Below are 14,581 nucleotides of genomic sequence, written 5' to 3'. Positions count from 1 at the left end.
GGCCTTCCTTCCCCCAGCTGCCGGTACCGGCTTCCCTCTGGCACCCGAGACCCGGGCTTTCCTCACAGCCCTGGCTTCGTCCGAAAGGTCGTCCAGTCTAATTAGCATATTGTGCTTTTATTATTATAGATACTATGTCATTGTATGGAGAGACCACATTTTATGTACCCATATATCCCACATCTGACTACTGAGTCATGCTGCAAGTCTGTGTGGACCTGCTTCTCTTGGGCATATCCCTAGGAGTGGAATTGCTGGGTCGAATGCTGAGTCTTTACTTGTTCTTCATTGGCTTTCTCCAGAAAGCCCCACTGAGGGGCTCCAAAGGGACCAGGGAATAGACTCCAGGCCTGTAGATGTCCCTGCCGATGACCCCGGACACTTTGCTTTTCCCCTCTGCACACAGGGAAGATGGCAGGTGACAGAGATTTGAAGTGAAGATGGAACTTTAGGCCATTTTATACTGAGTCCAGAGGAAGGATGGAGACTTTCTCTGGCCAGAGGTTGACATATAGCAGTGATGTCTGAGTCTGTCTGTTTTTGGAGCATTCCCATGTCCCGGTGCATGACGTGTCTTCATCATATTGAAGAAAGTATGCGTCTCGTTGTCAGTAAGCTATGCTACGCGAGAGAAGTTTCCACCCCATGCTGGGGGAACGTGCAGGTGTTGAACTCTTAGTTAAAATTGGCCCTTCCTACTTCCTTTCAGATACTTGATCAAATTTTTATCGAAGCTGTCAGAATATCAAGATGTAAACAAGATGACTCCCAGTAACATAGCGATTGTGTTAGGACCCAACCTCCTGTGGCCACAAGCGGAGGGGTGAGTACAGGAGTGTGGGCGCGTGGGGACCGCGGGCTGCAGGGTCAGGGCCTTCCCTGACTCTCTCTCACCAGACTCGTTATTTCTCAAGGCAGATTTCCTCCCTGGCCTCCTCCCCCTTTAGGCTCAGGAGGAGGCCCAGGATTCTGCAGATCTTCCCATTGGTCATCTCACAGCTGCAGGTCTGCCAGGAGGGTCTCCTCCGAGCTAATCCAAGACAGTGGCGGGGTGAGACGGCAGGGGCCTGGCGGAGTGGGCGAGGCAGGCTCTCCCTGGCTTTCCTGACTCTGAAGAGCACGCGTCTGGTGTCAGGGTCCAGGAAGACCGAGGGATCTCGGAGAAGAGCACGGAGCTGGGAGAGGAGACTGGCAGTTATGGGGCTCACACCTCACGTTGAAAGGGGCCCCCCACCTGCTGATGTGTGCAGCTTACTTACGTGTGTCCTCACACGTCTCCTGTATGGAGGACTTCCGTGGCTGTCTCCATCTTATGCAGGGGGAAGGGGTCCAGAAAGGTGAACCTCTTCTTCCCAAGAGAAAGCTGCTCTCAGACCGAGGTCTGCAGGCTCCTGGGCCAGGGCCCTCGCGCTGGGGGGGTGGGCCTCGGAGGATGACCGCCCGCGCTCTGCTCTGTGCCTGCAGGAACATCACGGAGATGATGACCACGGTTTCGCTGCAGATTGTCGGCATCATCGAACCCATCATCCAGCATGCGGACTGGTTCTTCCCCGGGGGTACGTGGGGCGGCCAGTGGGGGAGGGGCGGCTGGGAAAGAGCAGGTGTCGCTGTGAGTTCTGAACCTTTGGAACAAGTGTCATTGCCCAGAGGTGTGTGCTTGTTCTGTTGTGCTGTGTTTTTAATCCCCCTACACACACACACATGCACGCACACACACACTCACACACACACTCACACAAACACACTCAGGTACAGGGTGGAGTCACGGCAGGTTCCTGCTCTCTGGCCTGAAGAGGACCACTGCCTGTACCAGCCATGACCATGGACTTTCTGGTCCGGCGTCCACACCATGGTTTCCTTAGACCTGTGGATCCTGCAGTGCTGGTCCAGACAGGAAAGAGACCCTCTGCTTCCTGGGTGAGGGGGTGCTGAGACCAGAGGGAGGGGATTGCCTGGGTGCCACCCTTCGTTCTTCTTGGCGCCGTCCTCCGAGCGTCCCTCAGCATGCGAAGGTGGTCAGGTTCTCTTCCGTGCCTATTTCAAAGAGAAGGCAGCTGCCCTCGGCGGGTTTTCATCACCGTCCTCAGCATGGGACCCCTCGCGTCTGTGGCTCTCAGCTGACGGCTCTGAAGAGACAGCAGTTGCTACACTAAGCTGTGTCCCCTTTAGAAAAGGCTGTCCGACCTTATGGCTAGTAAAACTTAAGGGCATTTTATGCTAATGTTTCCATGCTCTATCAGCAGTGATCGATTAACGCTGATCTAGCACTTTAGAAGTTTGAGTGTGTTTATTTTGTTTCATGTGCTTTGACCGTGAGTGCTCTTAAGAGTTCTGTTAGTCACATAAAAAGCTGGGTGAGGGTCAGCAGTGAGGGTACAGAAAAGCAGGAAAGGAGTTGACGGCATGATGGGCACGGCAGGTTCTGTGATGAGCCATGCGTTACTGCTGCGGTCCATGGATGATGACAGGGAAATGGGGGGTGAGCACTCCTGTGTCCATCTATAGTCAACAGCCTGAGTGGCCTGAGTGAAATCTCCAGTTCTAATCCTTCTCCATTTCTCTCTTTAATTTTCCAGAGAGACATTCTCATCTACAAATCATAATACTGCCACTTATTTTATTGTCTTGGCTGATGCCATAGGCCAGCACCCCGCCAGGGGTGTTAGATGACAGTGGTGAGGGGGGCATGGCTCTTTCCTGATCTGATTAAGATCCTCTTCACATTGAGGATTACAGTAGCTGATTTTGTCTTTTTGGGGAGGTATGCCTCTGTTTCCATTTCATTAAGTTTGTTTTTTTAATCACAAATGGAAATAAATTGCTTTATTAAGTGCCCTCATATTAACATGGTAGGTGAGTTATCCTATATAATTAAAGCCTAGGTGGTGTCACACCCGACATCATCACAAGATGGCCGGCAGGGGAGGGCAGTTGTGGGCCATTAGGCCAGCAGGGGAGGGCAGGTGGGGGCAAGCAGGCCTGCAGGGGAGGGCAGTTGGGGATGACCAGGACTGCAGGGGAGGGCAGTTGGGGGCAATCAGGCCAGCAGGGGAGGGCAGTTGGGGGCAGTCAGGCTGGCAGGGGAGCGGTTAGGAGCCAGCAGTCCAAGATTGTGAGAGGGATGTCTGACTGCCAGTTTAGGCCTGATCCCTGTGGGTCCCAGATTGGAGAGGGTGTAGGCCAGGCTGAGGGACAGCCCCCCACCCCCTGTGCATGAATTTCGTGCACTGGGCCTCTAGTCATATTAATATTATGATGAGTTATATGAAGATGAACTAGTATCAATAGATGGCCTAACATGGAACCATGGAACAACATTCTCTAGGGGTGAAGTAGGGAGAGGCCATCTGCTCCCCTCTCTGCCATGGAAGCATGTGACAGGCCCATTCTTCCTTCCTCACAGAGATAGAGTTCAACATCACGGGGAATTACGGGAGTCCGGTCCACGTGAACCACAACGCCAACTACAGCTCGATGCCCTCCCCAGACATGGACCCCGCCGACCGGCGCCAGCCCGAGCAGGCCCGCCGGCCCCTCAGCGTTGCCACAGATAACATGATGCTGGAGTTTTACAAAAAGGATGGGTATGAGCTGGAGTCCCTTTCTCCGCATCGGGGTTGGAAAGGGAGGGCTGGGAGGTAACCGAGACCCGGATCAACAGGAAGGCTGCGCGCACTGGCAGCGTTCGGTGACTGTGGCCTAAGCTGACCCTCAGCCTTGATGCTTCCATCCGCGCCTGGGCGAGCCGCTGAGCGTGCTGCGCGGGTCGGGTCAGGGGCCGGGCAGCTGCAGCCCCTGAGCCAACAGCTGTGGTCAGGGACTGACTAGTTCTCCTCGAAAGAGAGAAAAGTTGGTCAACAAGGGGAATTAAAAATATATATAAACTCTTTATTTTGACTTGGAATTTATCAATCTCAGTTCTCAAATGTTTGATTTTTGATGCTAGGCCTGCTCGCTTGCGCTCTGCAGCAAGGTACACGGCACCTCTGTACCATCTAACATGCTCCATTTCCGTCTCTTTAAACAAAGAGAAAACCTAACGCTTAAAGCCATCTGAGTGTAAAACCCTAGTAGAGTTTTAAGATTTTTCCTTGTCTTTTATGATTATCACCTACACCTACGCTGATGCAGTTGTTACAAGGCTCCTAAAAGCATTCGACTGAATTGCATAGGAGCGACCCCTCACTGTCCTGTTAAATCAGCTTACGTAACATGTGATTGCCTCATATGATTCCCATAATAAGTGAAGTGGGCATGGCAGGCTCATGAGCAGCACAGCTGGTTCGTGGTGAGGATCAGCTACGGCGGCTAAAGTGCACGGCCTCCCGGGAAGCAGCGAGCTGCAGGCGCCAGCTCGTGTGTCCTCCGGAAGGAACGGGTGGCAGTGCTTGGTCAAGCCAGTCTGCTGGGTAAACTGTGGTTAGGTGTTAAAAGTGACTGTTGTCAAAGAAAATTTAGCAACTGCTGCTTCAGAATAGACGGGAGCATAAAGCACCTACTGGGAATACCAGAAAGTGGGCAGCTGCCCCCTCCCCCCGCCCCCGCTGCGCCCATGCAGACCACAGGTGAGCAGAAGCTCTGTTTGAAATGCGTGGGCCTACAGGACTTCAGAGGGAGGGTCACAACCCAGGAGTCTGGAGGCTGTGAGTCCTACTTGTCACCCCTCCCCTCTCCCGGGTGGGCGGTGGCACTGGGGACCTCCTGTCCGTCCTGTGAGGGTGGAGGAGGGTTAGGAAAGCCAGGATTGGCTTGTACCTGACCCGCAGACATTTCACCTGGGAGGCTCTGCGCTGTGCTGCTGTTGGCTGTTTTTGTAGTTAGTTGGGAACGAAAAACTGGAAATCTTAGAAGTTGACGGAAGCAGAAGGGAATTTCTTAAATCAGTAAAAAAAAGCATACTTAGAATCTGATCTTTGCATCATGGGGAGCGAGTCAGAGTCAGAGATGGAAACAGGGGAGACAGGAAGAGAGACAGAGGAGAGGAGAGACAGAGCGCTAGCCAGCGCGCTGGAATTTGTTTTGAAAACTCGGTTTCTTTGTGCAGCAGCGCTAGCTGAGGGATGCCCAGCAGAGTCGGTTCGGGTCCCGGCTGAGTTATGGAGAACTCTCCTGCTCCCAGCTGTTTCTGCATCAGGGGTGTGCACACCTGTCTTGTCTGCCACACCTCCTCCGGTTCCCAGTCCCCCTGACAAAGTGGTCCAGATGACGCGGAGAGACTTGTCCCCGGGCAAGCTCAGGCATTCGGTCTGCCGGCCCCACAGGCAGATGTAGAAGCTTGAAGGATGAACTTTAAGCAGATGCCTCATCTCTTGCTCAAGAACTTCGTAAATGATGTGCCCGTTCTGCATAACATTCTGATCGAAAGCTGAAAGTGCCGCCGTATGCTTTAGGGTGTGGAAGATGCGCTGCGTAGGTTATTGTACACAAAAGGAATATTTTACGTCTTTTAGACCTGGACTCACACTCTAAGTTAATCGCAGGGCTTACTGCAGGGCCACCCTGAGCTGTCTGAGGTACAGGCGTGTGGTGTGTTCAGGCTGCAGCCAGCTTGTCGATGAGCAGTTCCTAACTAGCTGTAAGAGAAATGGAAACCTGAAGTCGTGGCTACGTGTTTTGGGGAGAGAAAAGGAATTTGTATCAGTTGAGTATCTGTGTTATTTTAGCCATGTTAAGGGAAGTCTCCACATTTTCCCCACTTCTGAGCTTTTAAAATCTTTGAGACACGTTTCAAAGTCTTCAAACTAACTCTGACCCCTTGAAGCACTGACAGAGTTTACTTTATGGAGGTTTTTTGGTTAAAAAGAATATATTCAACTATATGTCAATAAAGCTGTTACTTAGAATAAAAATAAAAGACAGTTTGGGGAAGAAAATTGGATAACATTTTAGGCTGATGACTGTTATGTCCCAGACATCCTACAAGGTGGTTTATCCCCACGCCCTGCTCCTGGCTGGTCCCAACGCCTTTCTGACTCATGAAGACACAGGACGCTGGTTTTCTTTTTTTTCTTTTCTTTTTTTAAATATATTTTATTGATTTTTTTACAGAGAGAAAGGGAGAAGGAGAGGAATGGAGAGTTAGAAACATCCATGAGAGAGACACATCGATTCAGCTGCCTCCTGCACACTCCCTACTAGGGATGTGCACGCAACCAAGGTACATGCCCTTGACCGGAATCGAACCTGGGACCCTTCAGTCCGCAGGCCGACGCTCTATCCACTGAGCCAAACCAGTCAGGGCTGGATGCTGGTTTTCTTTAGCAAGTACTGGGCTCACAGACACATTTTCATGATGTGGGAGGCACAGCAATGCCCCTCCAAAGACTTCAGGCCCTCAGCCCTGGAACCTGTAAATGTTACCTTATTGGGGAAGAGAGTCTTTGCAGATGTGATTAAAATGAGGATCTTGAAATAGCGAGGCTGCTCTGGATTGTCAGGGTGGGCCCTGAGCGCCACCGCCTGTATCACAGGAGGGCAGCAGGGCTCACACACACACAGAGGAGGGATATGAAGATGGAGCAGAGAGATTGGAGGATGTGGCCACAAGCCAACGAGTGCTGACAACCACCAACAGCTGGAAGGACCAGGAGAGGCTTCTCCCCATGAGCCGCTGTGGGGACCCCAGCCCTGCTGACGCTTGATTCCCTGGTGACACTGACTTTGGACTCCAGGCCTCCAGAGCTGTGAGGAAATACATTTCTGTCTTTTCCCACTTGGTGGAACTTGAGATGGCAGCCACAGAGAGCTCTTCAGACATCTCTCTCCTGCAGCCACACCAACAGCTTTCTGGTGAAGAGGCAGCCGGTGTTCCCATTCTTCTCCCACTGAGGGCTGAGGCCGACCTGCACTCCCTTCTCCTCTGAGCGGCCTCAGCGACTGACTAAACCAGTGATGGCGAACCTTTTGAGCTCGGTGTGTCAGCATTTTTAAAAACCCTAATTTAACTCTGGTGCCGTGTCACATATAGAAATTTTTTGATATTTGCAGCCATAGTAAAACAAAGACATATTTTTTATATTTATTTTATATATTTAAATGCCATTTAACAAAGAAAAATCAACCAAAAACATGAGTTCTCGTGTCACCTCTGACACGCATGTCATAGGTTCGCCATCACTGGACTAAACTAACAGAATGCAGCAGGAGTGATGCTCTGGGCCCCCTGCAGCTGGTCGGAGCCTTGGAGACGTTGCCTGGGCTGTGGGAACCCAGCTACGTTGCCGTGTGGGAGTCCAAGCAGCCCCTGGGAGAGAAACAAGCCCCCACCCAGCCTTCCCCCCAGCCGAGTACCGAGCTGCCAGCCAGCAACTCACCAGCTTCAAGCGTGAGTCATCTTAGTCTCAGGCCAACTCGAGCACCCTCAGCTAGTTCTGTGTGGTGTCGACAAGCTGTCCCTGTCTGACTCGCCAGAACTGTGGAGTTGTGACCCAGATAAATAAGCAACCAGGTTTTGAGGGTAGTGTGTTATGCAACAAAAGATAGAACAAGCTTAGAAAAAGAATATGATGCCTGCTTCCCCCGCCCCCATTCCTCAGTCTGATTATTTGGCCTGGGGTAGGCTTGAGGCATTGGTATTTGTTAAAGTGCCCCCATGTAAGGCTAGTGTGCATCTAGGTTGAGCCCACTGACTCACAGAAAAATGTTGCCATTCTGGATAAAGAATTTAGCAGTGATACCAGCTTTTAAAATTTTTCAGACCTTTCCTACTTTAGCCATTGAGTGGCCCAATGTTAACAGGTCACACCAGCGCTCTCTGCACCTTCCTCAGCTCCCACGGAGGAGTTTTAGGTGCAGGTTGTCATGTATTTTAATGCCTTGTTTTTATTATCTTTTTTGTTTGTTTTATAGAATAGTGACATTTGTTTCTTGGATCATTCACCCCAAATAATAACTGACAGTGAACTTGCAAACCCCTTCTATTTTGTTGACAATGGCAAGCGTGTTATCTGTGGTTATATGAACTATTTTTTATGCTAGACCCACTGCCTCTGAAAGAGTAGCCAAGGGTCCGTGCTCCTGCCCGCTGGTCAGGGTGGACTCAGGCCCTAAGGGTTGTCAGATGCCGTCACTGGACACAGGGCCCTAAGGTTGGTCAGCTGCCTTCATGGCTGCATCCCTAGCAGCACCAGGGGAAACTCCAAGGGGATTCTTGAAGGGCCTGTGGAGAAGCCCAAGGCAACAATAGGGAAGATATCAGCAACGAAGCTTCCTCGCTCGCACCTATCTCTACCCTCCTGATGGTTACACTCTCCTCCCCTCTGCCTCCACTCCCTGCCCCTTGTCAGCCTCAGACTTCAGACAAACCTGGCCATACCACCACTGCCCATTCCCTACCTCACATGACCGTTTCCTAGTCGCCTGCTTTCCCTGCTGCCTATTTGCCGCTTCCTGGCTCTGGCCCATGTTCCCTAGACCTGCCTGCCAGCTGACACACCTCTGGCCCATGTTCCCTACACCTGCCTGCCAGCTGACACACCTCTGGCCCATGTTCTCTACACCTGCCTGCCAGCTGACACACCTCTGGCCCATGTTCCCTACACCTGCCTGCCAGCTGACACACCTCTGGCCCATGTTCCCTACACCTGCCTGCCAGCTGACACACCTCTGGCCCATGTCCCCTACACCTGCCTGCCAGCTGACACACCTCTGGCCCATGTTCTCTACACCTGCCTGCCAGCTGACACACCTCTGGCCCATGTTCCCTACACCTGCCTGCCAGCTGACACACCTCTGGCCCATGTTCTCTACACCTGTCTGCCAGCTGACACACCTGGCCCATGTTCCCTACACCTGCCTGCCAGCTGACACACCTCTGGCCCATGTTCCCTACACCTGCCTGCCAGCTGACACACCTCTGGCCCATGTTCTCTACACCTGTCTGCCAGCTGACACACCTGGCCCATGTTCTCTACACCTGCCTGCCAGCTGACACACCTCTGGCCCATGTTCCCTACACCTGTCTGCCAGCTGACACACCTGGCCCATGTTCTCTACACCTGCCTGCCAGCTGACACACCTGGCCCATGTTCTCTACACCTGCCTGCCAGCTGACACACCTCTGGCCCATGTTCCCTACACCTGCCTGCCAGCTGACACACCTCTGGCCCATGTTCTCTACACCTGTCTGCCAGCTGACACACCTGGCCCATGTTCCCTATACCTGTCTGCCAGCTGACACACCTGGCCCATGTTCCCTACACCTGTCTGCCAGCTGACACACCTGGCCCATGTTTTCTATACCTGCCTGCCAGCTGACACACCTCTGGCCCATGTTCCCTACACCTGTCTGCCAGCTGACACACCTGGCCCATGTTCCCTACACCTGTCTGCCAGCTGACACACCTCTGGCCCATGCTCTCTACACCTGCCTGCCAGCTGACACACCTCTGGCCCATGTTCCCTACACCTGCCTGCCAGTTGACACACCTCTGGCCCATGTTCTCTACACCTGTCTGCCAGCTGACACACCTGGCCCATGTTCTCTACACCTGTCTGCCAGCTGACACACCTGGCCCATGTTCCCTACACCTGTCTGCCAGCTGACACACCTGGCCCATGTTTTCTATACCTGCCTGCCAGCTGACACACCTCTGGCCCATGTTCTCTACACCTGTCTGCCAGCTGACACACCTGGCCCATGTTCCCTACACCTGTCTGCCAGCTGACACACCTCTGGCCCATGTTCCCTACACCTGCCTGCCAGCTGACACACATCTGGCCCATGTTCCCTACACCTGCCTGCCAGCTGACACACATCTGGCCCATGTTCCCTACACCTGCCTGCCAGTTGACACACCTCTGGCCCATGTTCCCTACACCTGCCTGCCAGCTGACACACATCTGGCCCATGTTCCCTACACCTGCCTGCCAGTTGACACACCTCTGGCCCATGTTCCCTACACCTGCCTGCCAGCTGACACACCTCTGGCCCATGTTCTCTACACCTGCCTGCCAGCTGACACACCTGGCCCATGTTCCCTATACCTGTCTGCCAGCTGACACACCTCTGGCCCATTTTTTCTACACCTGTCTGCCAGCTGACACACCTCTGGCCCATGTTCTCTACACCTTTCTGCCAGCTGACACACCTGGCCCACTGCCCGTGATTTCTTCCAGCCTCTGGTATCCCTAAACCCACCAGTGGCAAGGCCGACAGCATCTGTGAAGCTGCCCACAGACCCTTGGATCCCAATGGGTGGCAGTCTGTTCTGAGACTCCATGACCTGGGCTCCTTATACTCAGAAGACCAACGTGCTCCTCTTCCCAATCTTGGGACCTGATGGGCCTGCAGCCATCTTGCTTGCTCCACAGTGGACTGGTCCTCAGAGGTCCTCGCCAGAGCCCGCTGATGACAACCCCAAAACCCATGAGGACATTGACACCAGAACTAGCAGCCCCCTTAGAGCTGGAGTGTGACTCGGTCTCGGCCTGTCTAGAGAGCTTCTCTGTGGAGGGTCTTGTCCCCACTTTAGAACGAAGTGTAGGTGATCAGTAATTTGAAATAGGCTTGTTTAATTGAGAAGGTTTGGGAGTAATCGGAATGGGGCTCTATGGAATCCTAATTCTACTGTTGGTTTTATTGAGTTGGTGGGGAAGATGGAAACTGGAGTCTAATGAGTTCCTGAAACACATGGTTCAACACATGGAAACCATTTTCTGAAATGTATGACTTCTTAGAGACTTTGTCTCCTCTTTCCCATGACCAGTTGGGCTAATTCTGCAAGCACAAAATATACTAAAGCCAAAATGCACTGGCGAGGTCGATAGAAGTTTCAGGAGGCGCCCTGGGACATGGAAGACCTTCTGGAGGTGGGAAGGGTGGTGGCCATTCTTGGGTGAATCTTCTGCACCCTGCCACAGTTTCTTTTTCAAAGATACTGCTTACTCTTTCCTGTTTTTCCAGCCCTGATGACTGGGTTGGGCAGTAAGACCTAGGGGGTTTGTGAACATCCACTGTTACATGCCACAAGTCTTTATAAGGGGGCTGTGGCATGCATCATGTTCTGAATGTGTTGATCATAAAGCCTGTTGTCGCAAAACAATCAGAACTAGTAATCTGAGGCACTTATTTTTGTATTAGTGGATCTTATGATACTCTGTAGACCCACTGGTGCGAGGATGGACAATATGCCATGGATGGTGGTGCAATCATTTTATTTAGATTACTAGAGTCCCGGTGCATGAAATTCATGCACAGGTAGGGTCCCTAGGCCTGGCCGGCCATCAGGGCCAATTGGGACCTTCTGGCTCCGGCCGGGGCCTCCCTGCCCCAATTGCCAGCTGCTAGCTGGGGCCTTCCTTTGTTCTGTGCTGCCCCCTGGTGGTCAGTGCACATCATAGTGAGCGATTGGTCTCCTGTTGAACTCCTGAGGGGACAATTTGCATATTAGGTGCATATAATTATAGAATAGGCTTGACTAGAAAGTCATCCCAGGTGCCAGTGGGAAATGAGGCACATGTTTTGGGTTTGAGTTGGTCACATGGACCCTTGAAAGGTATATTCTTATTCTAGGTCCCACCTCAGCTTCCAAATGTCCAGGATTGGTACATTGTGGATGCTGAGACCAGGTCTGGGAAATGTCAGACTGACTCAAGCCTTTATTTGTACTAGGGAGGGAGGTAAAGGAACTTCCTTATGATGCACTTAGGAGAGGAATTACCCCTAGAGGAACTAGACATTACCTGATTCTGGTCTCCCTGGGTGGTGTAGTGTAGACTAAGTCCTCGGTTGGTTAGGTTCCCTGTCACTCATCTTGGTTACCCAGGCCCCTGCCACTGCTACGGGGCCTCCAAATTCATCTTAAACATTCCCTGAACTTCCAAGTCTTTGGTGGATATTTGGGGAGCTGCCCACATTCCCTAGGGTCTGTGTTTGATGGCTAACCCATTTCTTGTCTCCTTTCTCCTGGCTTTTGCCAAATGTAACTGATCTCTAGAACAAAATCAAAACATTCTATAGACTTGCATACTTCAAAGCCATGTATTGGCTGACACCTCTAGCTGAGAATGTTCCTAACCAGGATTCAAAAAATAGCACTGCAATGTCTGTCCTACACAGGGGAAAAACAACTGCTACCCTTGACAACCTACTACTTAGACTGATCCAGAGCAAACGTCTGCTCGGTGGTAAATGGATTCTTTTGGTAGACAACTATTCTTAGGGCAGGGTCTTCCAACTTCCAGATTTTGTTTTGTATTTTGTTTTGTTTTGTTTTGCTTTGCTGGGGCAGGCCTTTGTCTGTCTTCATTTCTAAAGTCTGGATTTTACGTTTCTCCCACGTGGCTGCCGATCACAGACGGTAAAACAAGAAGCCACATTTCCTTCAGCAGGAGACGTTGCTAGATCTAACCTCCCACCTCGTGTCAGAAGCGTAACCCTCCGGGGAACAGCCCTTTGCAGATGTGGAGTATGAGCTGTGGGGCCAGGCTCTCTGGGTTCGGATTCTGGCCATGTGACCTGGGAAGGTAACCTTGGAATCCTGGGAAATAATAGTAAGCACCAGCCTCAGAACTGAGCGTGAAATACAGTCTTACTCATGAAGTGTTTAAATATGCCTGGTATATGTGAATATTGCTGTTTCTAGCACACACGCTAGGTTTTTTTATTACATCACATTTTTAAGATAGCAACCAGCCCTGTGCTTGGACATCTCACTAAAACACCGGAATGTTTTTTTATCTGTCTCCACCTTCCCACGAGCACTGGGCTAATTCTTCGAGCACAAAGTGTACTAAGGCCACAGTGGGCTGGCCGAGGACAGGGGGAGGGTACTGGAGGCTCTGGGACTCGGAAGACCCGTAGGTGAGAAGGTCGGAGCCATTCCGCTGAGTCTCAGCACCAATTTGTTTCCCAAAGAAACTTTCAGCCACGGTGACCCCTATGCTCTCCTTCTTTCCTGCCCTGGTGCCCTGGCTGGGAAGTGATGCTTGGGAGGGTGTGAGGATCCCCGCTATTTCTCTGCTCCTTAAGCCAAGCTTCATCCAAGGAGGTTTCCAGCAGCCCCTCTGAGGCCCGCAGCGTCCCCTCTAACACGTAGATTCCGTGAACACTAAAGAGCGTAGGGAAAAGGGATTCGTATCTCTCCCATGTTTTTGGGTCCTTTATTTGTACCAGAGAAGCCACCCCAAATCTTTTCACGTTCAGGGCCAGTGTTAGGAAGGGAAGAATCTGATGGCAGACCCTGTAAGCCTGGTGACAGGACCCAGTGGGGTCTTCCCAACATATCCACCTCATGCTGAGCCTGATTCGCGGACACAGTACCTTTATCTCCCCCTTTGATCTGCCTGTTTTAGACTTGGATTCCCTCTATTTATTTATCGGGGGCAGGGGGGGCTTATAAATCATTTGTACTTGGCACCTACAAGAACAGAGCATCATCATAGTCAAGGTCACCACGCACTGGTTTCTTACTAGATGCTCAGTAACTTGTGCACACTCTCCTATTTGCTCTTTACAACAACCGGACGAGAAAGGGGGATGGTATTGCTCCGTCTGACAGAGGGCACCAGAGGGCACTCAGAAGCATCCAGGGGGCACTCAGAGGGAACCAGAGGGCAAGGAGCGCGTCTGTACCACACAGTTAGTGATGAGGAAATGTGGGATTACACACCAAGTCCCTCCTTTCAAAGGCGCGCTCTTGCCCACGGGACTGCTTCCCCTAGAAGAATCAGGGTGAGCAGGACAGGGAGAGGGGTCACCCCATTTTGGAGCTGCCACCCCAGCTCCACACTCTCCTGCTCCCAGGCCTTTCTCTCCCCTCCATCAAGATGCCACATGACTCTCTGCATCTCCAGCCGTCAGCCCCATGGCATTCCTTCTGTGTTGCTGGACAGACAGCCTATTGGGCACAGGCATTTCCCAGCTCACACCACTAACCCCTGCAGGACCCCGCGGCGGCCTCTCCCAGTGATGGCGAGGCCATGCTAAATATATCTGAGCACTCACCCTGGTGAAATTCCTTCCTGAAGGCTGGAGGTGGGGTGGGAGGTGCTGGCCTCACTGTGTAAATGAGGAGAGAGCTTTACTGACTCAGTGAATGGCTTAGCTGCGTCCTGAGGCATGGGTCTTTCAGAACTTATTCCAGGGTATGGTCTCATGAAACATACCAAGTGTGTCTGATGATAAGTTCCATGCAAATGTAAGGTCCTGGTAGCTTGTGAGGAGTTACATGGGACTGCCTTGCCACGGCGAGGGTTTGTACCTGCCTCCCCCGTGGCCCCATGGCCCCATAGACGAGCAGCCAAGAGCTCTGCGTCCCCTGCTCCTTGGCCCCTTGCCTGGACTCCTCATCCTTACCTGTGAAAGTGTCAGTGACATATGACGCATGCTCCCTGGGGCAGGTGGACACCCCCCCTCCCCCCGCACCGTGAGAGAGCAGCTGCAGGTGGAAGGGGGTACCCGCAGCAAGGCAGGCAGCCCCCCTGTAGAAGCAGAAGTTCACGGTCAGGCATTATTTCTTGGTGGCTGGCATTTAGCCACTGACACCTGGCAAGTCTCACCCTGCCCATACCCTGTGCCCTAGCCGGCTCCTCCTGGTAAACCAGGAGATCAGGCAGCCTGGCACCTGAGGCTGCCGAGGTT

General features: G+C 52.2%; 1 protein-coding gene across 6 annotated transcripts in view; it reads left to right on the top strand.

The window, feature by feature from the left end:
- ARHGAP44 (Rho GTPase activating protein 44) overlaps nt 1-14,581 on the top strand; it is a 208,804-nt gene that overhangs the window by 158,831 nt on the left and 35,392 nt on the right. For all 6 annotated transcript variants that reach the window (XM_081109533.1, XM_081109535.1, XM_081109532.1 and 3 more), the window contains 3 exons: nt 710-823; nt 1,465-1,556; nt 3,404-3,584. In XM_081109533.1, the coding sequence (XP_080965659.1) occupies nt 710-823; nt 1,465-1,556; nt 3,404-3,584 (387 nt within the window). The remainder of the gene's footprint in view (nt 1-709; nt 824-1,464; nt 1,557-3,403; nt 3,585-14,581) is intronic.

Source organism: Myotis nattereri (assembly GCF_964212035.1).
Source record: "Myotis nattereri genome assembly, chromosome: 16".
Lineage (NCBI taxonomy): Eukaryota > Metazoa > Chordata > Mammalia > Chiroptera > Vespertilionidae > Myotis > Myotis nattereri.
The sequence above is the reverse complement of the archived record's forward strand: the minus strand, read 5'-3'. Positions and strand labels throughout refer to the sequence as shown.